Here is a 23,431-nt window from a genome sequence, read left to right as displayed (position 1 = left end):
TGAAAACACAACTAATGGCACATATTTCCTTTAAGGCCGAATCTTGCAGAGGTACATGGCACTCAGACAGTCAACACCACTGACCAGCAGTGGCAAAGGGATGTTGTTAACTGGAGCAAGAGGCTCATTTCTTTACCCACACTCCCCTTGTTGCATTAATAAGGAGTAATTTAATTGGAGTGACACATTCTGGAACGCTCAGGCAGCCAGCACAAAGTATCCTTGAAATTCCTAAATTGAATAGGCATTAATTTCTGAGCATAGAAAATCCTGCATCCTAACACGAGGGGATTCTCTACCACGCATGTTCTTAAGAGACAAAAAGCAGCACACCGCTAGGAATCATTGATTGCTTTGGAACAAAAGACTGAGTCTTGATCACACTTGGTCTATTGGAAAAAATAAAGCTAAACACAGTGATATATATATCTATATGATGTTGTGAAATCCATTTTTATATTCAGGCTACAAATCCATTTTTATATTCAGGCTACAAATACCAGCACAAGGATAGGTTATCTATGACCATCTGTTTTAAAATGCAGCCTCCCTCAAAATTTTTTCTAGAAATTGAATGCAAATTTGCTGCATGGGTAAGAACTAATAACATATTTAAGCAGGAGCTAAAAGGCTATTTTCTGTAACTACCAGAGACAGAAGAGCGAGACCTTTTGTGGTTTGATGCATTATGGAAAGTGAACGAATCCTGCTAATATGATGTCATGCTTTATGCTTGCTTGGAACAGATATGAATGTCTCTGCAGGGTGGCAGATACAGGGTTTCTGGAGAACAAACCTATTGGTGAGGGCACCACCTCTACTTCAGTTGCTGTGTCATCTTACAAGCCTCCATGCTTCTTTCAACCATTTTGTCACATCAGAAAGGCCTCCATCCCAGAAATATCCCACTCTCCAACATGATTTTCCACTAGAGCATCCTGAAACCTACAGGAATAACTGGAGGGAAATGTCACACATTTTTGTCTCTTGCCCCCAAGACCACAAGGGTTGAATGGATCAGGCAGTGTGTTGTAATTACAGCTTCTGGGTCCTCCCTGTGATCATGACACAGAACACAATCTTGGATGCTGTCCATCTTGCTTTAGTTTCTGAAAGGCCTAAGCATCATATATTGTCCTATTTCTCCCATTCCTGGGAGTTCTGTGCCCTTTGTTGCACATTTTCAGCCATGCCTTTGGGTACCTGCCCAAGTGTCTAAATCTGCCACATGCCTGTTTTCCTCAGAAAGTGGCTGAGAACTTACACAACTCCAGTTCAGAAAAAGCAGGGCACACAACCTCTTTTGTGCCACCTCATCTCAAAAATAGCACAGCTGGTGATGTGCTTGACAGTGTTGTCTCCAAGATGTGCTGCCAGGACCAGTATCAAAGATGCCTGACACAAAAAACTCTACCTCTGGCTCACCAGTAGCCACCGACTCCACCAGTGGAGGATAAATCACACTGTGGGTAGCTCCATAAGGGTGGCAGCAGCAGCCTGCTTCCCAAGGGTTAGTCCTAATGGATAAAAAGCCCAGGATGAGCACATCAAAGGAAGGTCCTTGAGTCTGTGGGTATGCTGTTAAACTCCTTGCCACAGAATGCATGAAGCATCTACAAGTCCGAAATCAAAACAAATTCCAAAGTAAATGGACAAATTCCTTGGGGAAAAAGACACCATGGACTATTAAATGCAAAGGCATAACCTTGTACCACCTCTCCCCCCTCTTCACCCTTCTGCTTTGCTCTTTTTGTGTGATATTCACATATTTGAGATAAAGCCAGTGCTGTTCCTGAAGGGCGATCATCCCTCAGGCACTTTTTGGTCTAGCTGAGGTCACATCCTATAAAAAGCAGAAATGCATATAGGAATGCAAATTATTTTCAACTGTCTGTTAGTGTGCATGGAACAACATGCTGCTACAGGAATTGTGGCAGCTCTGGCCTTGTGCCTCTTTGCCTTGCTCTGCCATGACACACATCCATGGGTGAGCTCTCCTTGGAGCATGGGATCCGTCATGTGAGGGTGGGTCTGAAACTCTCAAGAGCCAAAGTCTGCCGGGATGATTGGGCAGGGGGTGTCTGAGCAGTAGGCAGTGAAATTCCAAGCAGGCTGCTCCTGCTTGCTGCTGTTCCCATGGAAACAGGGGAAAGGCGAGAGGAAACACATCCCCAGCCTCTTTTGAAGATGAGCTCCTTCAGCATCACCCCCGGCCATCACAGCTATTCCCATAAGAAGCAGGGGTTGGCAATTCCCCTTGGATGCATCTCCTTGAGTGAGACCATCAGGCCTACACACTGTTCCTTCCTCATTCCAGGCAACAGTGGACAAGGGCATGCCAATCATCCCATTGCCAAGGCTGAGCCTCAGAGCTCAGAAAAAGAGAAGAAGTTTCCAGCAAATTCTGCAGCTTGTGCTTCTCCCCAGTTTGGATCTGGGGAAGCACCTGCAGAGACACCTGATTTCCTGACTGTCAAGGAAGCTGGGCTGTACCTGCAATATCCAGATCTTGACAAGTATGGACCCTTCCCAAACTCTGTGTGTGTGTCCCTCTAGTCAGTTTAGGTTGAGGGTCTGAAGAGACTGTTCCACTCATCCGTGTAACCAAGCATGTTAGCTCTGTGGAGAAATAGGCTGCAGTTGGCTCTGCAATAGCTAGCTGAGAGCCTTTGGGCCCGGCGCAGATCACAGCAGGGGAGATCCTGCCCAACCAAAAGAATGCCGTGAGTGCCAGCATCAGCACTGACGGTCAGCACTACCCCACTTACCCCGACCAGCTGGGGTCCCCACAAATCAGAAAAGCAGATGGGGCACATGTAAAGTGCTCCCGGTTCTCCCGCTTCATCCCGAGGGAAGGAAAACCCACGGGGCCCTCACCTCTCCATCAGCTGGCCAGCTGGGACCGAAGACAGCCTGACGACCCCTCGGCGCTGCTGAGAGCAGGAGCTTTCCTCGACAGCGCCGGGCGGCAGCTCCGCTCCCGGTGGGGCTCGGCAGGGGCTTCTGCACCGGGCTCCTTCCCTCTCCGCTGCCGCCCGGCGCCTCAAGGTCACCCGCCGTTCCGCTCGGGCGGGCGCGGATCCGTGCCCCCATCCCCATCCCCATCCCCATCCCATCCCATCCCATCCCATCCCATCCCATCCCATCCCATCCCATCCCATCCCATCCCATCCCATCCCATCCCACCCCCGTGCCGTTCCCCCCGCCTCCGCCGCGGCCCTCCCACCGCGGCTCTGCCCGCCCTCCGCCGCGTGTAGCGGCGCTGCGCTGCGGCGGGGCCGGGGCCGGGGCCGGCGGGCGGCCAGCGCTGCCGCCGAGCCGCGGCTGGGGGCGATGCCGCCGCGCTGCCCGCCCGCCGCGCCGCCGCGCCGCCCGCCCGGCCACCGGCGAGGCAGCGCCCGGCGGCGGGCGGGATAATGCGGCTGCCCAGCCCGCAGGCACCGCCAGCGGGGCGCCCCCGCCGCCATGTCCCCCCCGGCCTCGGCGGCCGCCGCCAGCGAGGGAGGCAGCAGCACGCCGGTGCCTCCGGAGGAGGAGGCGGAGGGGGCCAGAGAGGAGGTGAGCAGAGCGGCCGCCCCCGGCCCAGGGCTGCCCCCCACCACCCACCCACCCTTCCTTCCTGCCCGAGCTCTTTGCGTGGCGCGGGCACTGACCGCCCCGCCGCGGGCCGGGCCGGGCTTTGCCCGCACAGGTACGGAGCCGCTCGCTGGGAGCCCCTCCCGCCCCGCTCCGGCCCCGGGGATGCGATGCGGGCCGGGGGGCACGGGGGGTTTGGGGGCGAGCTTACCCTGCCGCCAAAGGGCTGCCCCGGCGCGCCTCCTCTCCATCGCTGCCAGTCACCTGGGGATCGCTGCGGAGCCTCCGGGGCTGCAAGGGAGGCAGCAGCCAGCGCCGTCTGGAGCGGGGGCCGGAGCTGGAGTGGCCGGGATGGAGGAGGAAGGGAAAAATCAGAAACGAGAAGCGCGGGGCACCGTTTGGTCTTACAGCCGCGGGCAGAGCTTGTTATGCTTGGGAGGAGTGGATGTGGAGACCCCCTCCGTGCTGTGCGCTGGCTTCTGGGCGCATCCAGGATGTGGCACAGCTGCCTGGGTCGCTGTGAGGCAGGACGCGGTGGGCAGCAGGGTAGAGGGCTTGGGGACGTGGCAAAGCCAGGGGCTGTTGCTGGCTGGCGGCTGCTCCCAGCTGGAGAAGTGGAAGGTGCCGACTGGGGCAGGCCGGGTACCAGCACAGCTTTGCCTCCAGGTGTGCTGCAGTCTCCCTCAAGAGAATGACTTTTCTGGAGTCCAGGCAGCAGACGCCAGAAAGGGTCAAGAGCAGGGTGCCCTGTGCCTTGGGAGGCAGGAGTGCCAGCCCTTTTGTCTGCCTCTACAGAGCCTGCTTGCAGCTTGGGCTTCCCGAGAAGAGGGAAGGCAACTGCTCTGACTGGTGGGACTCACTTTAGGCCATGGGGTTGCTGACCCGTGGAGGAGAACTAGGCAGTGTAGGAAGGGCAGCGTTCTCCTGCAGGTGGTGGGCTGCCCTCTCTGGAGAGACCACAGCTCAAAGGGCAGCTTGGGGGTACTCAGAAGCTGGTGCATCACTTCCCCTTCTGCTGATGAGGAGCTGCAGTTTGTGAGTGCTGCATAATCCTGGTATTCTCTGCCTCCTTGGCTTGGGCAGAACATGCATGCCCATGCACGGTTATGCTATATATACAGATTTATATTTAGATAGAAATAATTGCAGGAGAGGAATGCTGAAGTTCAAGGACTGGGAAGCTGAACAAATACTGTATACTCTGTGTCTGTTCCTCTCTTCCTGCTTGCATTCAGCAACTCCTGATGGTCTGAGCCCAGCTCTTCAAACAGATCCTGACGAGGGTAGCCAAACTGTGAGGTGCTTTTTTCTTGTGAGGACGTGCTTGCTGTGATGTGGTCTCTTACTGCCAGTGCTCTGGCAGTGCTGGTTCTACTTTCTAGATGGCACAGACTTTTCAGGGGTGCCAGAGCAGGAGCCAGTTTGGGTGAAAGTGTAGCAGGGGCAGTGCCCAGATGAGTTTCCCTCACCTACAGTGCCCCCTGTCCAAGCACCACAGTTACTCTATGGTGGCTGCCAACGAGGCTGTCAGTATAACACTCCATGGGGGCAGGCAGAAGGGCTGTAGTCCATGACGTGCCCTGTTTAGGCTAAGGGCATCCTTCCTGTGGCCCGAAGCTGTCACAGACTTGCATGAAGCAGCTGGTGGAGGAGAGGGAAGCTGCAGCCTCTTGTGATGGTGCCACGCTTGCTGGTGTCTCATCTGATGCAATGAGAAGAGACTTTAGTGGCAATCTTGGATTCATGGGCTGACCTAGTGCAATCCTCTTGTCTTCAGAACTACCAGGAGGGCAGAGTGTTCCTCCTCCCCTCTAGTGCCTATGCAGTGCCATACAGGCTGTGCAATTTCCTGATTTCCATCAGAGCCAGCTGCTGGTGCCAGCATTGCCGAGTGTCCCCGCAGTGTGGCTCAATCCCATGTCAGGGTCCATTGGCCAGGGTGAGTGGGAAGCCAGGGGAGATGTCTGGAAAATGGGAAACTTGCCCTGTCCTGTTGGAAGGTGTCTCATCTTGATATCTCAGGTTGCTGTGTCTGGGAGCCAGGCAGGGCTTTGGGTACTTCTCATCTTGTCCCAGCAAGGCAAGTAGCAAGAGCTGCTAACCAGAGCTGACTGAGCCCTTGTAACATCTTGGCATCACATGCCTACACCCACACTCAGTGGTGGTGAACTGAATTTCACTCCTCAGTGCATACTTGGAGGGTAGGAGATGCCAAGGGACAAGCTCTTCAGCTGGGAACCAGTAAAAACCTGTCCTTGTCCTGCTGCTCAGGGGGGATCTGATGGAAGGAAGCAGTCCTCCTCCAAGCTGCTGTGTGAAATGGAGACCTTGGTACCGCTGCAGGAGCTGACTGCTGGCAGGATTCCCTGGCTTGTCGATGCTCAGCCTTCCTCTGTCCTCTGCAGCTGGCAACCCTGCCAGCCTGGGACTGAGCCACCTCTTGCTTGTAGACAGGACCTGTAGGCATGGGGTGTGTGATGTGGGTATTTGCTGGGACCATACAGAGCCTTCAAAGACAATGGTAATTCCTAGAAATGACTGGATCCTCCTACCTCCCTTTTCCTGGGGATTTGAGGTCAAAGGAATCAGGGTTTATTCATTTCTTGTATGATGTAAGTGAATCCTGGGGAAGAGCCGTGGAAACTGATGCTCAGGAGTCCCTCTGGAGTCCCCTGCAGGCTGCTGCCACCACCTGGCACTCGGGAGCTACCTGGGCCTTCAGGCTGCTGCTCTGGGGCTTTTTTTGGGTTGTTTATTCAGCCCTCTAGAGGGCTGTCTCTAGGACACCTAATCCTCTGAACCCCAGGCTGTCTCGAAATATGAAGGTTTAGCATTCTGGAGGTGAATCAGAGATTTCACAGAGGTCTCTGCAGGGAGAGGCAGGTGAGAGGCATGGGAGCTAATGACATGGAAATGCTTGTTAAAAAAGGGGGCAGTGGATGGGGCCAGGGCCAGGCTGTTACTGGGAGTAGCTTGAAGAACTTGATGGGTTTTAGTATTCAAAGTTGCAGGGTCAACGTTGCAGGGGTGATTAAGGGATTTTGACCCATGTACTTGGCCACTGAGGTGCTGGGCAGGTTTGTCCCCTTGAGACTGTTTTTTTTTAAAGAGAATCCCCCAGACCTCAAAGGACTTTAGTGCAAGCAGTGTTGGGGGTCCCCTCTTCTACTGCCTCTGCCCTGTGCACTGTGGGTGTTTCCTTTTGCTTCATGGCTGGTTGTGAGTCATCCCCTCCATCCCCTCCATCCCCTCCATGCCCTCCATCTCTCCCCACCCATCCCGAGCAGCAGCTGCAGGTGTGGGCCTCCATCTCTGTCCCCTTCAGGGCAGTGTCGGAGGCAGTGCCAGGCAGGAGGGAGGGGAGGCCCAAGCAGCAGCCCTCCCTTGCCTTTCCCGAGCTGTGTCTCAGTTAGCACCTGCTGTGGGTTGCCCCATGCATTCCCTGAGGTGAACTGAAGCACAGGGAAGGGAGCTGGTTGGGATCCCACAACAGGCTCAGCTAAGCTATGGCCAGCCTTGCCCCCTAGCTCTGCAGGGATGTTCCAGTGCACCTGCAATAGCAGATTTGCTCACCACTCTCCAGTGCTGGAGCCTGAGCAGTGAGGGAGGCTCCCGGTGATGGAGGGAAACCCTGTTTGCAGTGAAGTAGGGCAAGTCTTTTGCCTCATTCCATCAGACTGCAGCGGGCAGATGACGATGGCATTTATATCAGTGCCTGCTCTCCTCCTAGTGACAATGTTCTGAGACAGATTTCTCTTTCCCCAGCTTTTTCATCTGCTTGTTTGCTATGCTGGACTTATCCAAGGCTGGTTAAGAGCTCAAGGAGACAATCTTATTCAGCTGCTTCTGCAGAGGAATCTCTGGAGCTGATTGTTTGCTCCTGTGAGCCCTTTGCAGCCTGGGAGAGGAGCAGGGATGCTGCAGTTCCTACTGGGATTAGACTCTGCATCTGGCTCCTCCTGTGTCTGCTGTGGCTGTATCCCGTCACTGGCACTTGCTCAGCTTTCGGAGCCCCCACCAGAGCAGCTGAGGTGTGTGTGTTTTGCCCCAAAAGCCTGGGACAAGGCTGGGTTGTAAACAGTTTACAGCAGGGGTTAGTGTGACCCCGTAAAAGCGCTGCAGTATCTAAGTACTGCGTAGTCCTAGGAGGAGACTAATGCATGGACCAGAGCCCTGCTAACACAGTTCCTGGAACCAAGCCTGGGCTGCATCGTGCTCCCTGCCCTGGGTGGGTAACCGCAGTGGGGCTTGCCTACATCTCTGCAGGGTGGCAGCCAGTGTGTCTCTTCTCCTGCGACACGGACATTGCAGAGTGCCAGGGGCTGGGGACTGACTGTGAGGTGGAGTTTGCTTTTCTGAGACAGACGTGTCCAAAGACCTGTCATTCTGGTGCCCCTTCCCCAGCTGGCAAATGAATGAGCTGGGTGCTTTGCTTTATTCCTTGTGCTGTTCGCATGTCTGCCTCCTAAACAAGGTGCTGTTTCTCAGCATTCACACCCCACAGACACCCCAGGCTTGGCATGTACCACCCAAGGGCCCTGTTCAGACCCTCCCCACGCTCCTCCTTTGGCTCAGCTGCTCCTTTAGATCCTCACAGGCAGAGCAGAGCTGCCGCTGCCAGGGAAAGCCTGCGACGCAGGAGGCAGCAGTGAGAGAGGAAGCCTTTAGCTGCCTGGGCAGTGGCACAGTATTCCAGCATGGGAGAGCCGTGCTGCAACCAAGCAAAGACAGAGGGGTCTGAGCAGGCTCTGGTAACTGCAGCCTTGACCTCAGGAGGGAGAGGACAGCTCAGGTGGCTCTGCCTCCTGAAAGGCCCCCCTTTCTTCTCCTTACTCCCTTTTCTCTTACCTGGGGTTGCCTCCTTGCCCCATGACTGTGAGCCTGCTGCAGTGGTCAGAAGACTGGGCTGCACATGTGTCCATGCCAGCAGTGCCACCCTGCATCTCTCTGAGCTGCCTGCAGGCCAGCACCACCCACCTGCCAGCCCTGGGCTCTGTCTGTCTGTCCGTCTGTCCCCAGGTCCTGCTCTCTGCTAGTGGCTTCAAAGAGAGCAGCTCAGCATTACTGATGGCTGGGAGTGCCAGTGGGATGTGCCACCATTCCCTGTGCCAGCAGTGGTGTCTCTGGATGTGCCACCTGCTCCACTCATCATGGGCTGGCTGCTGGGGTGGGCAGGCAGGGGAGCTCTGTGCCTCCAGGAGAGAAACCTCTGCTGGAGATTTGGGCAGGATCCATGAGGGCAGTGACAGAAGTCCCACTGGCAGGCTTTGACACGGGTGGGGAGGGAAGATTGGCCTGTGGAACTCTAGAGCACCAAGCCAGGAATGAGGGGCTCTTCAGAAGAGCAAGAGGCATTTCTTAAAGGAAAGAAGGGGCCCAGGTCTGTCCCTAGACCTGCTAGTGCCCCCATGATTTCTGGTTCTTGCTTTACTTTTCATTTTCATACCAGAGTGAAAGTGCCCCTCCTGCTTCCTAGCAGTGTGAGCCCATTCAGTTGTTTGGGATTCCTGGATGAGAGACCTCTCCAGCCCAGCATGCTCAGGAGTGGAGAATAATGGAGCCAGGCTTGGACTGCAGTGCTGTGAGCAGGGTCATTACAGCTGGTGTTGGCCCCTGCCATGGCAGGGGTGGGCTCAGGAGCTGCTGCTGCCTGTAGGGGCAGAGGGAGAGCAAAGCTTGAAGCCTCTGAGTGAATTTGGTGGCATCTGCATAAGGCTGGGGGTCTTGACCCCCTCTCTCAGGTTGCACCTTTGGAGATTGCTGGATGAAATCTTCTGTATAAGAAAGCAAATAGTTACTTTGTCTGTTCTTTCTTTGGGTAGGATGATGTCAGATCTCACAGACAATGGATCAATATTTGAGACTTCAGAGTGTTGCAGAGTGACAGAGGTTTCCTTAACCAAGTTTTTTTCATGGGTTTGTGTGAAGCCCTGCACTGTACTGTGGTAAAGGCACCAGTGCAATCCCTTTAAAAAGTCGTGTTGCTGAAGTTCTGCCTTTTCCTCACCATGAAAGACCTAAGAGCAATTCTTTCAGAAGTGTGGACTGTCACATCTGAATCCCAGCGCAAGCAGGCACATTTGCCAGCAGCTGTGAGTGGCCTCTTGCCCTCCTTGCTGCTGCAGATTGGTAGGATGCTCCTTCCTTCCAGCCTGAACACTTTTTAAGATGTTACTCCATATTTGCTTTCTCTCCTACCAGAGGTGGCTCCATTTCAATAGTGGAAAAGTACTTTCTCATTGGTATGGTTTATAAAGCACTTGAGAAGCACTTCAGAGCTCCTTAGGCTGCCAAGTGTTGTAGTGGGAATTGTCATTAGCAAGCACAGCCCTTCCCAGCGGCAGAAGGGCTGTTTCTCCATCTGACAGGCATGCCAGGCAGCTTGTGCCGCCCTGGTGGAGGAATTGCAATGTTGCTCTTGGTCATTACTGGGAAGTGGGGGAGAGACTCCTGTGCAGTGGGATGAGCTGTGGTGAGGGGCTCAGGTGGGGTGACATCAGTTAGAGCTGCCTGTGCTGGTGGGGTGAGTGCAAGAGCTGAGGAATGTGGAGGAGATCACCCAGACTCTTATCTGGTGCTCCAATAGCTCTTCCTGGGAAGTGGCAATGGTAGAGTTTACTCCCTGTTGGAGAAAGGAGATGCTCAGGGTGTGGCTGACAGAGTTATCCTTTGCCTCTCTCTCCCATGTCCAGCTGGGCTCTGTCTGTCTCCCAGGGAGGGGCAGAGCACCAGAAATGGAGGTGATAGTTGCCTGCACTGCATGGCTGTCATCCTGTGAGAGATCCCAGCCCTGCCCGCTGAGTCCAGGAGCCCCATGGCATCTGCTGTTTGGTCTGTGTTCACAGAGCTATAGGTGCCCCCACAGCACCCTGTTCCCCTTCCCCTGCAGCCTACTGACTCCTCTCTTGTTTTCTCTCTCTTCTCCCCGGTGCCCCGGAGCAGCAGCGGCCAGTGAAGCAGTCTCTCAGCAAATCCCTGTGCCGAGAGTCCCACTGGAAATGCCTGCTGCTGTCCCTCCTCATGTATGGCTGCATGGGAGCCATGACCTGGTGCCACGTCACCAAGGTGACCCGGCTGACCTTCGACAGCGCTTACAAGGGCAAGTCCATGATGTACCATGACAGCCCCTGCTCCAACGGCTACGTCTACATCCCCTTGGCTTTCCTGGTGATGCTCTACGTGGTGTACCTGGTGGAGTGCTGGCACTGCTACACGCGCAACGAGCTGCAGTACAAGGTGGACGTGGAAAGCGTGCACGAGCGCGTGCAGCGCATGCAGCAGGCGACCCCCTGCATCTGGTGGAAGGCCATCAGCTACCACTACGTGCGCAGGACCCGGCAGGTCACCCGCTACCGCAACGGGGACGCCTACACCACCACCCAGGTGTACCACGAGCGGGTCAACACCCACGTGGCAGAGGCCGAGTTTGATTACTCCAACTGTGGGGTCAAGGACATCTCCAAGGACCTCATCGACCTGGAGAGCTACCCAGCCACGCGGCTCCGCTTCACCAAGTGTTTCAGCTTTGCCAACGTGGAGTCCGAGAACTCCTATCTGACCCAGCGGGCCCGCTTCTTCACGGAGAATGAGGGCCTAGACGATTACATGGAGGCCAGGGAGGGGATGCACCTCAAAAATGTGGACTTCAAGGAATACATGGTGGCCTTTTCCGACCCAGACAACCTGCCTTGGTACGTATCTCACTATGTCTTCTGGGTGGCAGCTCTGCTGACCCTGTCCTGGCCCCTGCGGGTGCTAAATGAGTACCGCACCTCCTACGTCCATTACCACGTGGAAAAACTCTTTGGGTTTGATTACGTGGCGGTGACGCCGGCCGAGGAGCGCTCCTTCTGCCGGAGGATGCCCCGTGTCAACACGGTGGACAGCACGGAGCTGGAGTGGCACATACGCTCCAACCAGCAGCTGGTGCCCAGCTACTCGGAAGCGGTGCTGATGGACTTGGTGGGGCTCTCCGGCTGCACCAGCTACTCTGCCTGCCGCTACGGGGGCTACCGGCAGAACTGCGAGCGCTGCCACAGGACTATAAGCAGCTCCTCCATCTTCTCCCGCAGCGCTCTGAGCATCTGCAACGGCAGCCCCAGGATTCCCTTCAGCAGCAGCCGCTTCTCCCTGGGCCGCCTGTACGGCTCACGCCGCAGCTGCCTCTGGCAGAGCCGGAGCGGCAGCCTCAACGAGCAGAGCTGCCCCACCGAGCAGACACGCCTCTCCAGCCAGGTGACTGTGGAGGAGGAAGACCCCCCTCCTTATCAGGATGCCCTCTACTTCCCCGTCCTCATTGTACACCGCAATGAAGGCTGCCTGAACCACGACCACCGTCACCTCCATCGCAATGGGTCCTGTGTGGAGACCTCACTGTGAAAGCAGACGGCGGTGAGATCTCATTGTCCATTGCCCGGCCCGAGCCGGCACAGGATTTGGGGAGAGGAGCACGAGGGGGATAGCCCAGGAGGACATCAGGATGGAGTGGACATGGCATCCTGCTCCGGCAGCCAGCAAAAGCTTCCCCCGCTGTGGCTCTGACCTCCCCGAGGGGTGGATGCTGATGCTCCCCCTGACATGGCACAGAACTCTCGACCAATCACCACATGCAAAAAAAAAAAAACCCCAACCAAACCAACAGCAAAACCATAATTCATGGTATCAAGACCCAAAGGGGGGAATAAAACGACAGGCCTGATGCAGGGAGGGGGTGGCTTTGGCTCCCAGCCCTGGCTCCAGGCTGGCTCGTGCTCCAAGGAACCAGCAGCCACCTAAAAGCACCCTGCTGCACCCCTGCCCACCCTGCTTCCCACACTGGAGCGAGAGCCCTGACAGGGTGGAGGAGAGCAGGCCCCTGGAGCAGGGTGTCGCTGCCTGTGGTAGAAGGTCATGGGTGCCCAGGCACGTGGAGCTCAATGGCAGGTTAGAGCAAAGGCTGAAAGCCACGAATCCGCCTCTTCCCCTTCCCCCTGCCCGTTCCCCACCCTCTCCACTTTTTTTTTAGACCATGCTCCGACTGTTATTTTTTGTCACTGCTGGGAATGGCATTGCCTCCAGAGGATCTCATGCTCAGCTCCTGAGGAAGTTTCGGTGTGCCAGGTGTGAGTCAGCATCCCCTTGGTAAAGGGTTTTCTGTTTGGGCATGCAGCACCGGGGAAGGGATGAATGTGCAAATCGAGATGGAGCAGAGATCTGCAGCACTACTGATGTGTTTGCTGGAGGAGGGCTCAGCTGGAAAGAGAAAACGGGAGGCCCCTGGTGAGCTGGGGAAGGGGAAGAGGATGGCACTGGAACAGACATTGTGGTATCAGGTGGCACATCAAGTGGCTGCGGACCCTTCCTGGCTTTGAAGTGAGTCTTAATTGGTTCAGCCAAGCATCAAGGAAGTTTCTGGTAGGTTCAGCTGCAGTTCACCTATTGATAATGGAGCAGCAGGTTGGTGCAAGTCTGCACAAGTGAATTTTGCATGAGATCCAGCTGGGCTCTAGCTGTGGACTCTGAGCTGCAGGCTCCTGGAAGCCTCATTTTGGCAGAGAGCTCTGGGGATAGCAGGGACAAATGCAAAAGCATGCTGGAGCATTGGGAACTTTGGCTGGGGAAAGGAGGATCAAAAGGATTCTGTTTCTGTGGTACCCCACTATTGGTGCAGGAGGCACTGCCAAGAGGGATGTTCTGCAGAACAGAGGCTGGGGATATGTTAGAGGAAAACCTGATTGAAGCGAAACATTTTGCACAACAGGTTTTTGCAGGGAGGTGTCAGGCTGTCAGAAGTGAGGTGACTCTTCTGTTTAGCTCATTAGCTACTGGGTTCTTCTGCCTTGCTCTTGTCAGGGCAGGTTGCTCTAGCTTTGTGCTCCCCCTTCTACCCTGCTGGAAAGGATCTCAGTGGCCTTGGGCAAAGAACCTTTGTGTCACTGAAGCTGCAACAGTGTTTGCAGCATGCACACACCCAGCTTTTCCTCCTCCAGCAACACATCCTCAGATCTCTTGTGTCCTTGTTCTCAGAAAAGCTGCCTCCTTTTCAGTCAGCTCTTTGGGGAATGCGTGCCAAATCAGCCAGTGATTTCTCCACTACTATTCCTCAGCTTCACCCTTCTTCCCTCATCAGCTGTGGCAAACAAAAGCTAAGAGCAGCATATCTGGGGTGACAAGGGCAAGTCCAGTGGCACCTGGGCATTGTGCTTGGTGTCTGCCTCCCCATCTGTCACAGAACAGTGAGGCACTGTATTTAGTCCAGCCATCTTCCTCCTGCCAGCTATTAATGAGGGGTCTGTCTCTCTCATCGTGCTGCTGTACTGCTTTGCCTCCCAGGTCTTGAGGAGGCTGCAATGCACCCATGTACCACACTGGTCCTATTTTGAAAGTCATCTCCTGCTGGCAAGCCTGGAGTGGTCAGTACCTGTGAGCATTGTAGAGCTCCACTTTTCATTTTCCCCAGAGCAGTCTGTTCTGCTCTTTATGCCCTGCATATCCGGGTTAGTGTCTCTTGCCCTTCAAGTCAGCTTATCCTCCTGGATCTGGGGTGCTAAACTACAAACAACAGTGGTTTGAACAGGAAGTCTCTTAAAATCTCACTGTGTTTATGATTCTGTCTTAGCCCTTACTTCTGCCCTTACTTTCACTACCAGAGCTAGATGTTGGCTTAAAGAAGAGGGTCCCTTGGAGGACAGAGAAGATTAAGGTCTCTGATGTAGGCACATCCCTCTCTGCACTTTGTTCTCATTCTTTTTGGCATAGATTCAGACTGGGTGAAAGCAGCCCTGGGATTTCCTTGCTTAGTAATGACATTTGGCTCGCTGTGGACTCGTGCTCCTCTCTCCAAGGGCCTAATGTAAGCCAAGGCCAGTGTGGAGTGTTCTCCTGACTCCAGGGAGATAATGGTGTGTGCTTGTATGTCCCAGGGAATTGAGGCAGTGGAGCTGCAATGGGTCATTAGTGAGGAATGAGGTCCCCGCTTGTCCTTCCTGACATGTTCTCTTGCAAATCTGCACTGTTGCTTAAATTAGGCTGTAATGGCTCATCTCTCTATCTCCAGCCTCCAAGGTGCCTTGGACAGATGGATTTATCTCAGTTTTGGCAGGCCTTTTATCTCCCCGGGGAAAAGACATTCTTCACAACAGGAACAGATTAGCAGGGTCTCTATGCCCCCCAGATTTTAGCACCTGCAGCAGAGTTTCAGGCACCTGTCCTTGGCTTTCTGGGGCTTTCCATGAGAATGCCTGGCCTTGTTCCTCTGTCCCCATTTTTGCCTATGGAATATTATTCTGGAGGTGGTCTGTCCAGGTGGATCTTTGAGGCACGGCTGCTGTTCTGACCCATAGGATCCATAGAGTCTTTTCTGTTGCTGAACACCTTCCCCATGCACCTGGTTCCAGCTGCAGCCAGGTCCCAGTGCTTCTGTCTGTGGCTGGTCCAGACCCACAGTACCCTGAGGAGTGGGACCCCTCTAGTCAGTGTTCCCCACTGCATGCCAGGATTTCTCAGAGATCCCATCCCTCATATTCTTGGTGCTACCCACGTGCACCTGGTAGAACTGCTCCCCTGGTCCATCCCATTCCATTTTCTCAAGGCTGGGGACTTGACTCAGGCTCAGGAAAGGGGGATGGTGCACTTGGACATGGTAGGGGAGCAGGACTGGGCAGCAGGGACAGGAGCTGCCTGGTGGCTTGACAGAGAAGTGGTGGAGCTGAAGAGGAGAAACTGAAACTAGGGCTCATCCTGGCATGTCTAGTCAGGCAGGAAAGTTCAGAGCAGAAAGCTGGGATCTCCCTCCTGTCTTCTGGCATGGGACACTACTCCTGGCATGGGACACTACCAGCAAAGAGGGTTTTCTCCTTAGTTGGTGAGAGAACACAGTGCCCTGGGCCAAGGGCAGCTGCTGTAATTCTCCTATGGCTCAGGCTACGAGCACAGATACCCAGAGATGGCCTGTCCCTGTTCTGGCACACAGCCTCTCCGTGGTGGAGTGGTCCCATCTCCTGGCACATGGACACCACCCACCACAGCTCTGGGCTGTGCAGCAGCCAGGTGCCTGCTCTTCCTGAGACGTGTCTCTGCTCTCTGCTGTCTCCACGTTGGTGATGCCAGCTCCTCTGGCAGCTCATTCGAGGGCCCAGTCTGCTCCTCTCAGGATAGCCTTCTCCCTTACATCTAACCCGAGTTCTCCCTGCTGTAGCTTAATCCCATTACTTCTCCTCCATTCACTGGTGAGTCTAATTGGCTCTGTTCCTTTTTCTCATGGCCTTCCTGACACAAGCAGGCCTCTTATCTGTAGCCTTTTCTTCACCAAGCCCAGAGTCTTGATCTCACTTGCCAGGCCCTGGCTTGAGCAGTGGTGCAGAAGTTTTCACTGTGCAGTGAGTATGTCAGTCCTGCTCTGAGCCTGGCCTGGGCAGGAGGACCAAAGGTGCAGGCAATGCCTTGCTCAGTGCCTGTCAGGGTGGCTGTGTCCTCATTCCTGGTGCAGAAGACCTCTTTGAAGTGAGCAGAGCTCACAGAGCTGCTGGCTGCTTGCACAAGAAAAGCAGGACAGCACACATCACCCTCTGGGAAGGTCAGAGCTAGGTGCTTGTCAGTATGATGGGGGCAATAATTAGGAGGATCTCTGCAGTCAGATGGCTTTGTTTTTTTCCATGCATCATTCAAACATTGCAGTTTTCCATGGGCTGAGAGTCAGGCTCAGCATTGCACTTAGCAGCAGACTTCCCTCATATACCAGAAGGAGGGAGGCAGGAATGCTACCAGCTCCTCTTTGTGGCCCCTCATGGTGCTAATGCAACCCAGAAGAGGGATAGTCCTTGCTGCTGCAAGGCTGGACAATTGGTTTGGGCTATTTGGCGTTTCCCACTCTTCAATATACTTGTCAGGTACTTCAAAGCTCTCCAGCTTTTCTGAACTGAGAAAAAGAGATAGAGAGAGAGAAGAAGTGTGTGAGAAGCTCTGGATTACCTGATCATCAAGACATATCACCACCCATTTATCTATCTTTCAACACAGTGGAAGCTTCCCAAATAGTGCCTAGCACTTTGCTTGTGCAGAACCAGTTGATGACACCAACTAGCCAAGTGGTGCTATTTTGAGCCCTCTGTGTGTCCTGTCTCACTCCACACCAAGGAGGGAGGTGTCAGAGAGGGCTGTCAGGGTGAGCAGCTCTCGGGGCATTCATTAGTATGGGGAGAGGGAATCTGAGCCTATGGCCAAGGCCAAGCCTTCCATCCTGCTGTTCATCTGTTGTCAAACAAATGCACACCCCCCTTCCTTTCTGCTCCCCATAAAATGCACTTTAGAAATCCATCTGGTCCCTGCCCTCTTTGTTGTCTCTTCACTCAAAAGGCTGCAGAGTTGTTTAATAACTGGTGGATGCCCATGGGGTGAGAACTGCAGGAAAATATTTATGAAGTGGAAGTTTAAGAAAGATAGGTAGCATCAATGCCAGTAAAACACCACCTGCTGATTAGCAGGTGGGACAAATAATCTCTTTTAAGCTCTCCTTCCAGCCTTTCCAACCATGGCTTCAGTAGTGTTGTCTAATGTCACCAGGGTGCTGCCTTTAGCAGGGCACAGACTGTGCTGCAGTGTGCTTCTGCTCTGCTGCAGTCGCTCTAGGGGCTGGGTCTGCAGTGCCACACCACCACCTGGATGTTCTGTTACCAAAGCTCTGTGAGTCTCAAGGTGGGGTATGTCCTTCTGATCATGTTTCATTCACATTCAGTGGTTAGAGTAAAGTCTGTAGGAACATGATCTGGATCCAGGTAATGTCACAAATGAAATGTAGTTCAAGTGATAGCTCTATCTGGTGCTGCTGCTTCCTGTGATGCACTTGGGCCCTACACTCTCCACTGAGCCAGGTATGCATGGGGACCAAAGGCTGGTTCATAGCACCTGGGACCCCAGTGGGGACTTGGGGCTGAGCCTGCCTAGGGCTGTTTTCCCTGTGGGCATTCTGGAAAAAATGGAAAGGGGTCATAGTCACACTTCAGGTAGAAATTAATGGGCTATGTTCATTCCTAGGGTAATTTTACTGAAGCCAGTGGTACTATACTAATGTGAGGTTGGCTTAGCTGCTCCTCACAGGGGTCTATCCCTGAGTCCTGAAAAATTGATCTGTCACAGTGTTGCTTTGCTGCATAGATTTTGTGTTGGGACTTGGCCAACATGAATGTATGTTGAATATCTGTAGTTTTTACAAGCAGTGGGTTGAATTGTTCTGCTCTACTGCCTCACAGCTGCTCTGCCAAGGGGAACATTATGGATGTGATCTCGTCAACTCCCTCAAAAGCAAGCTAACAAGCAAATTGACCTCCACAGCACTGGGAGAGGAGCTTTCTCCCACAGGACCACAGCCTTTCTGCCTCTGAGCTCAAAGAGGTCCCAAGGACAGAACTGAACCTGCAAGACCCATGGCCTCGTGGCCTGCCCTTCCTCCTTCCCTCCTTACCTCATGTCTGTCTTGGGGGAGGGACATTTCCCTGTGGAGTTCAACAGGCTCCTCTTCCTGCGGCTCGTGAACAGGCTCTACTAACAGGTATATCATCCACCTATGCAACTTTTCCAGAAGCTGCCAGATTTTCAGGAGCCCATTACAGTGTGCAGCATGGCCATCCAGCACTGAGAATAAGCACAGTGGCTGCTGGAAAGCTAAGTGGGTTTTATTCCTCCCCCATTCCCCAGGAAGACTCTTTTTGTTGGGCCATTTTGTTTGTTCGTTCGTTTGTTTGGTTTTTGTAAACTTCATTTGGGGGAAATGAAGCTCGTGAGAAATTGGTGCCCATCCTGAACCCTCCCCAGTCCTTCGAACTCTGTGAATGGATGGAACACCTACTGTGATTATAATTAGTGGATTTTGTAGAACAAAATAACTTCACACACAGACACATGAGGTTCTTTCACTCTCCATCAGCACAAGCTGCTTCTGCAATCTTAGCTACTCACATTAGTGAAAGAAAATCTAGCTAGAATGTGGTGAGATGATGTAGTGCTTTGTACCAGTCCCATGGTCCCAACGTCCATTAGCAGCGCCGTCAGCTGCTGTGACATGAATTCAGACTTTGGATGGCAGCCCATGAACCAATCAGGGTGAAAATTTGGAAAATCCCAAGCCTGAGTCTATGCACATTTCCAGAAGCAGATGCAGGGGGAGGATCAGCTGAACACAGGCATCCTCTCCTGCTCAGCCCCGGCAGGAGCTGGTGGGCTCTGTTTGTGCTGCACCTGCCCCCAGGAAGAGCCTGTCCCCAGGGGCTGAGCCGAGGGGAGTGAGAGCAGCAGAGTGTCTGATGGAGCAGCACTGCTCAGCTCGCTGGGGAAACAGCAGTGACAGCCAGACCCCAAAATAACAGGATTTCACTTTGGGAATGCCAATGGCTTTTTCAAACTGAAATGCCACAGGAACGCCTTAACAGCTGATAGAAGTGTTTCACATTGCTGTTCGTTGCTTAAAAAAAAAAAAGATTTTTGGTGATGATGTGGGTTTACACTCTCCACTCCTTCCATCTCTGTTAGTAATGTGCCATGCTGGTGGAGAAGGAATGCCCAAAGCAGATCAGGATGGTGGTCCTGTGGCTTTGCAGTGGGGTAGGTTGATCAGGAACAGAGGCCAGAGTTTAAAATCTTTCTCTGCCCCTGGAGGTGTGATGTGGCTGTCTACCCAGATGTGGCAGGGTGGGGTTCTGTGTGCTCCTGCACAGCTGGGATCTGTGGCCCTGCAGAGGGTTGATATGTTTACGGCTTTGGTGTGGTGACACCCATCCACCGTTGCAGCAAGGGCTTTTCAGGGTGACAGAGCATTACTTGTTCTTTGTGAGAGGAAACTCCTGACCTGATTTCTATGAGGAGATGGTATGAAGTGTCACATTTGCTGCAGAGAGTGGCAGGGAGCGGGGATAAAAGCATGGAGCAAGCTGTGTTTGAGAACAAGGTAATCCATTGCTGGCTGTCTGAAACTGGAGAGCTGCCGGATCTGCTCCCTGGACAACGCTTTCCAGCTCTTCTCACCCTGCCCAAACCTGATGTGCAAACTGTCATTCTTCTGAGCTAACCAAAGCACTCCCCTCCCCTGAACTCCTCCGAGGCCGTGCATTCCCATAATTTTGGTCCTTCCCTGCTGAGTCCCATGGAATGCCAGCAGATGCATGATGACCACAGGCATGCTGGTGGCCAGACCTCACCATCCCTGCCTGCGCACAGCCTTCCAGCAGCGCTCCCTGCCCTGGCGTGTCCACTGCTTGCTTGCTGCAGAGCAACCGCAGCACATCCTGCCATCACTTGGTGCTTTCCCAGAGAATTTCACAGCACTTGTCCTGAGTTAGAAGACAGAAGGCCTTGATGTTTTGGTGATCCTGGTCTCCAGACCAGGGAGGAGAGGAGAGGCAGGTCAGCTGTTGTGGCAGCGAGGGAGCAGGGGACAGCATCATGGTGAAAGCAGCATATCTGCTGGAGAAGTCTGCGAACCTGGGCCCTGTGCTCTCTGCTGGGGCTGAGGGCAGCTGACTGAGGGCAGAATAGGATGTGAATGCTCAGCAACACATGCGAGGAAGAGAGATGGTTGAGAACATCTGTAAAAGGCTTTGCAAAGGTGGTGGTTTTTACAGGAGTCAGAAGGCAAAATGGGGCAGGAGGATGCAGTGTTGGAGCAAGGGTGCTGCAAGGCAGGGAGGGTGGGAGGGAAATGGAACACGGCATCCTGAGAAGCTCAGGAACAGAGTGGGCTTTCAAGGCAATCTGTGCATGCTCTGGCTGAGGAGAAGGCAGGAGGTATTCCCAAGCTGAGGTGCCCAGGCCATGTCGCACTGCGTTGTTGGAGCAGCAATGCCGCCTCCAAGCGCAGCAGTGACAGCTTGAGCACGTGTCATCAACCACGATGGCCACAAGGTGTAAATGTCACTAATGAATAAATTGCCTTGTGCCTTGGAGAGGCTAATCCATCACAGCCAGAGACAGGGATCTGACAAGCCTGGCTATTTCAGGCATGCCCTGTAGGGAGGAGGAACGCTTCATTTCTGAGCCATGTCCCCTCCACCTAGGGAAGCTGATGCAGGGCTTGGCTCTGTGCCACTTCCCATCTTCCCAGCTACACGAACTCAGGCTTCATCCCTCTTCACTGCAACTGAAGAAGCATTAAAGGATCTAGATTAGCCAAAATTGCCATGTCAGCAGGGTGGTACACGGGGCTAGCAGGTGATTGAGGTTGGAGGGAAGCTGCTGGACATGGGGCACACATGCTGTAGGGGTGATGGAATACAGTGGTGGGTTCCCAGTGACTGGGAGAGCTTGTGTTAGTTGTCTGCATGTGTTTCAGGGCAGGAATGCTTGGTACTGTGTTTTAGAAGCGTGCTGTTTCCTCCTCACCCTACTGTGCTGTCCCACAGGCAGTGCACAGGACCCCCATTTTCAGCACCCCCTGTGTGTGAACCCAGCCACCAGCACCCTGGCTGACTGTGCAGAGGGCCAGCAGGTACCAAACGGGCAGGGACAGCTCAGCCTAGACAAATCCAGTCCATAGGAGCAAAGGGAGGCTGAACACGGCAACCATTTCTGTGCACAGCCTCTGCTCATCCTTGTGGCAGCCTGCTCCTCCTCCCCAAGTCGGTGCTCAAAATCAACCTGCCATCCTGTTTGTGACATATGCCAGTGTGACACCTTGCAAATCGATGCCTGGGTCTCTGTGAGCAGAAACCGCCAGGCTTGGGAAGCTGGCCACTGTTTCCTGCTGCCGTGTGCGCTCTGCTCAGAGCAGCGGGAGCCGGGCTCGCCATCTGCTGTGGGAGGGAGCCAGCCGGGTGCCCCGCTCCAGCCTGATGGGACACGCCCCGCTCAGCCCGGGGGAGAGCCCGAGGGCCTTTCCCCCTTCTCTGCCTTCCGGCCAGCCCTGTCTCTTACCATCTCTCTGGCACACACCCGTGGGGTGGGTGAAGGGGTGCTCCCAGCCTGACTGAGTGCTGCTGATGCTGTGTTGGGAGTGGTGGCAGTGCCCAAGCTTGCTCTCTCCTCCAGACAGAGGCCCACAAATGACGCCCCCTCCTCAGAGCCTGCCTTGGAAATAGACCTCATGGGAGAGCTAAGGTTTGTTCTGGCCCTGCACTCAGCACAGTGACCAGCTAGTTACCCACCCTGTGGTGGCTGGACCCGGAGCTGACAACTGACCCACCAGCAGCAGGAATGTTCACACTCCAACAATCTGCTGTTGCTGTCTGGCCAGAGTCTGTGGCATTTGAAATGGTTTCAACCCTTGCAGACTGGCGGATAGTTGACTGTTGGTCTTGGGTGTGGGCAAGTGCTGCAGGCTGCTTGGTTTGGACTTTGCTTTTTGGCCAAGAGATGGATGGGAGAGAAGGCAAAGAGTTCTCCAGGCAACAGCTACCTGTCCAGGCATTCCTGCATGTGGCAGCCCAGGAGTGCGTTTGAAGGGTGCTTAAGTGGTGTTAACAGTCTCAAGCTGTTAGGAGGAAAATGAGCAGTGAAAAAAGCTCCTGGAAAGCAAGTCAGAAGTTGTTCTGGTGATGACATGTTTTCCCAAGCCCTTTTCTTTCCCTGGCTCTGATGGCCAGTTCCTCCTCATGTGTCTGCTAGCATGTCTGCAGGATCTCATTGCTGCCCTCCAAGCATGAGCTTTCATTGCACAACTGGCTGACCAGCTGCAGCCCTGTCCTTGGAGCCACAGGCAGGCTTGCCTAGGACCAGGCCACCCCCATTAAACCCCCACCCTCGCTGCTGGAGCTGTTGCTTCATCAGCCTGTTGCTGATCTGGGTCTTTTCTGCTGTTTCTGAACATGAGTTCTCATCTCATTGAGGTGTGTCATCCAGTGAAAATATTTTGTAAATGCAAATAAAAATAAATAAGTATATTCAATACCTCGGTCTCGAGGATGGGAAACAAGTAGTGGGAGTTGCCCAGGTAGGGAGGTTTCACAGCTGCTACTGCTGGTTAGGAATTCTTCTGGACGTAGCCCCTGGAGCATCCATCAGTAGTTGGGAAGGGACTACACAAACCTGTGAGGGCTTGGGCTGAGCCCTGTCAGCACCCCTGCTGCCAGGGCAGCCCTGCACTCCATCCTTTCTGATCTATGTGGGCATGACACGGTGCAGGTAAAGGTCCTGTCAGCCAGGGGCCAGTGGCACCTCGGTGTCTGTATCCATCAGGCAGGGCAAGGCAGAAGCGGGTACGTGGTGAACAAATCCTTTTGTGAACACTGGGAAACGGTTTTTACTTTTCAACTCTGTCAATATGATCTAGCTCTGTCTGTCTCTCTATATATGTACAAACAGTATATCACAATGTTGCCTTTTTTGTTGGAAATATCAAAGTACAAAGATTGTAAACCAAATCGGTGTAATAAAAGTTTCAGATGATTCACTGAGGTGGTTGCCAGCAGTGGGTCTGTGGTATTGGGCAGGGCTCAGAGGCATGGGAAGCTCCTGCGTTGCCCAGAGGGTGGTAGGGGATGGAAATCAACTCATTGCTTAATTCCCTGATATCTCCTGAGCAGGGTGGTCAGTGGACCAACTCACTCAAGTATGTGCCTTGTCCCATCCTCAGGTGACTACAGCCTGTAGAGCAAAAGGAAGCTGCTCCATTTTGCTCCAAGCCCAAGGAAGCTGCACTGTTTTCAAACTTGTGAGCTATGTGGGCCAGCAGTCCTGAAGGGACCCCTCTAGCTTGAAGTTATGCAAAACACAGATTGCTTTGGACAGGTTTGCACAGAAGAGCACTACTAGGTAAGGTAAGCATCTGGTTGTAAAGAATTCACCTGTTGCAAAGCAGGCTAGCACTGATTAAAAGCAGAGCAGCCCAAAGCAGGAAACTACAGTAGTAAGACCTCTTGAGTTATTGAATTTATTTCTATTTACTTTTCACCAC

The 23,431-nt window shown here is 53.8% G+C and overlaps 1 protein-coding gene across 2 annotated transcripts; it reads left to right on the top strand.

Moving 5' to 3' along the window:
• Positions 1 to 3,465: 3,465 nt before the first annotated feature.
• On the top strand, positions 3,466 to 22,931 carry TMEM151B (transmembrane protein 151B). Of its 2 annotated transcripts, XR_009418035.1 has the most exons (3): positions 3,466 to 3,558; positions 10,519 to 12,969; positions 17,802 to 22,931. XR_009418035.1 is itself a non-coding variant. In XM_059467748.1 (2 exons), exons 1-2 carry the CDS (start codon positions 3,466 to 3,468, stop codon positions 11,953 to 11,955), a joined length of 1,530 nt encoding a protein of 509 aa, XP_059323731.1. In that variant the 3' UTR covers positions 11,956 to 22,931. The 2 variants fall into 2 exon arrangements, 1 of the variants encoding a protein (XP_059323731.1); XM_059467748.1 differs by having other exon boundaries at positions 10,519 to 22,931.
• The last annotated feature ends 500 nt before the right edge of the window (positions 22,932 to 23,431 follow it).

The sequence above is a fragment of the Ammospiza nelsoni genome, chromosome 3, assembly GCF_027579445.1.
Source record: "Ammospiza nelsoni isolate bAmmNel1 chromosome 3, bAmmNel1.pri, whole genome shotgun sequence".
Taxonomy (NCBI): domain Eukaryota; kingdom Metazoa; phylum Chordata; class Aves; order Passeriformes; family Passerellidae; genus Ammospiza; species Ammospiza nelsoni.
The sequence above is the reverse complement of the archived record's forward strand: the minus strand, read 5'-3'. Positions and strand labels throughout refer to the sequence as shown.

Bases quoted from the DNA above. Each gene is read 5' to 3' on its own strand.
- TMEM151B (XM_059467748.1), top strand. From the start codon at position 3,466: ATGTCCCCCCCGGCCTCGGCGGCCGCCGCCAGCGAGGGAGGCAGCAGC. The intron at 3,559-10,518 runs GTGAGCAGAGCG...GCCCCGGAGCAG, and splicing joins CGGAGGGGGCCAGAGAGGAG to CAGCGGCCAGTGAAGCAGTC.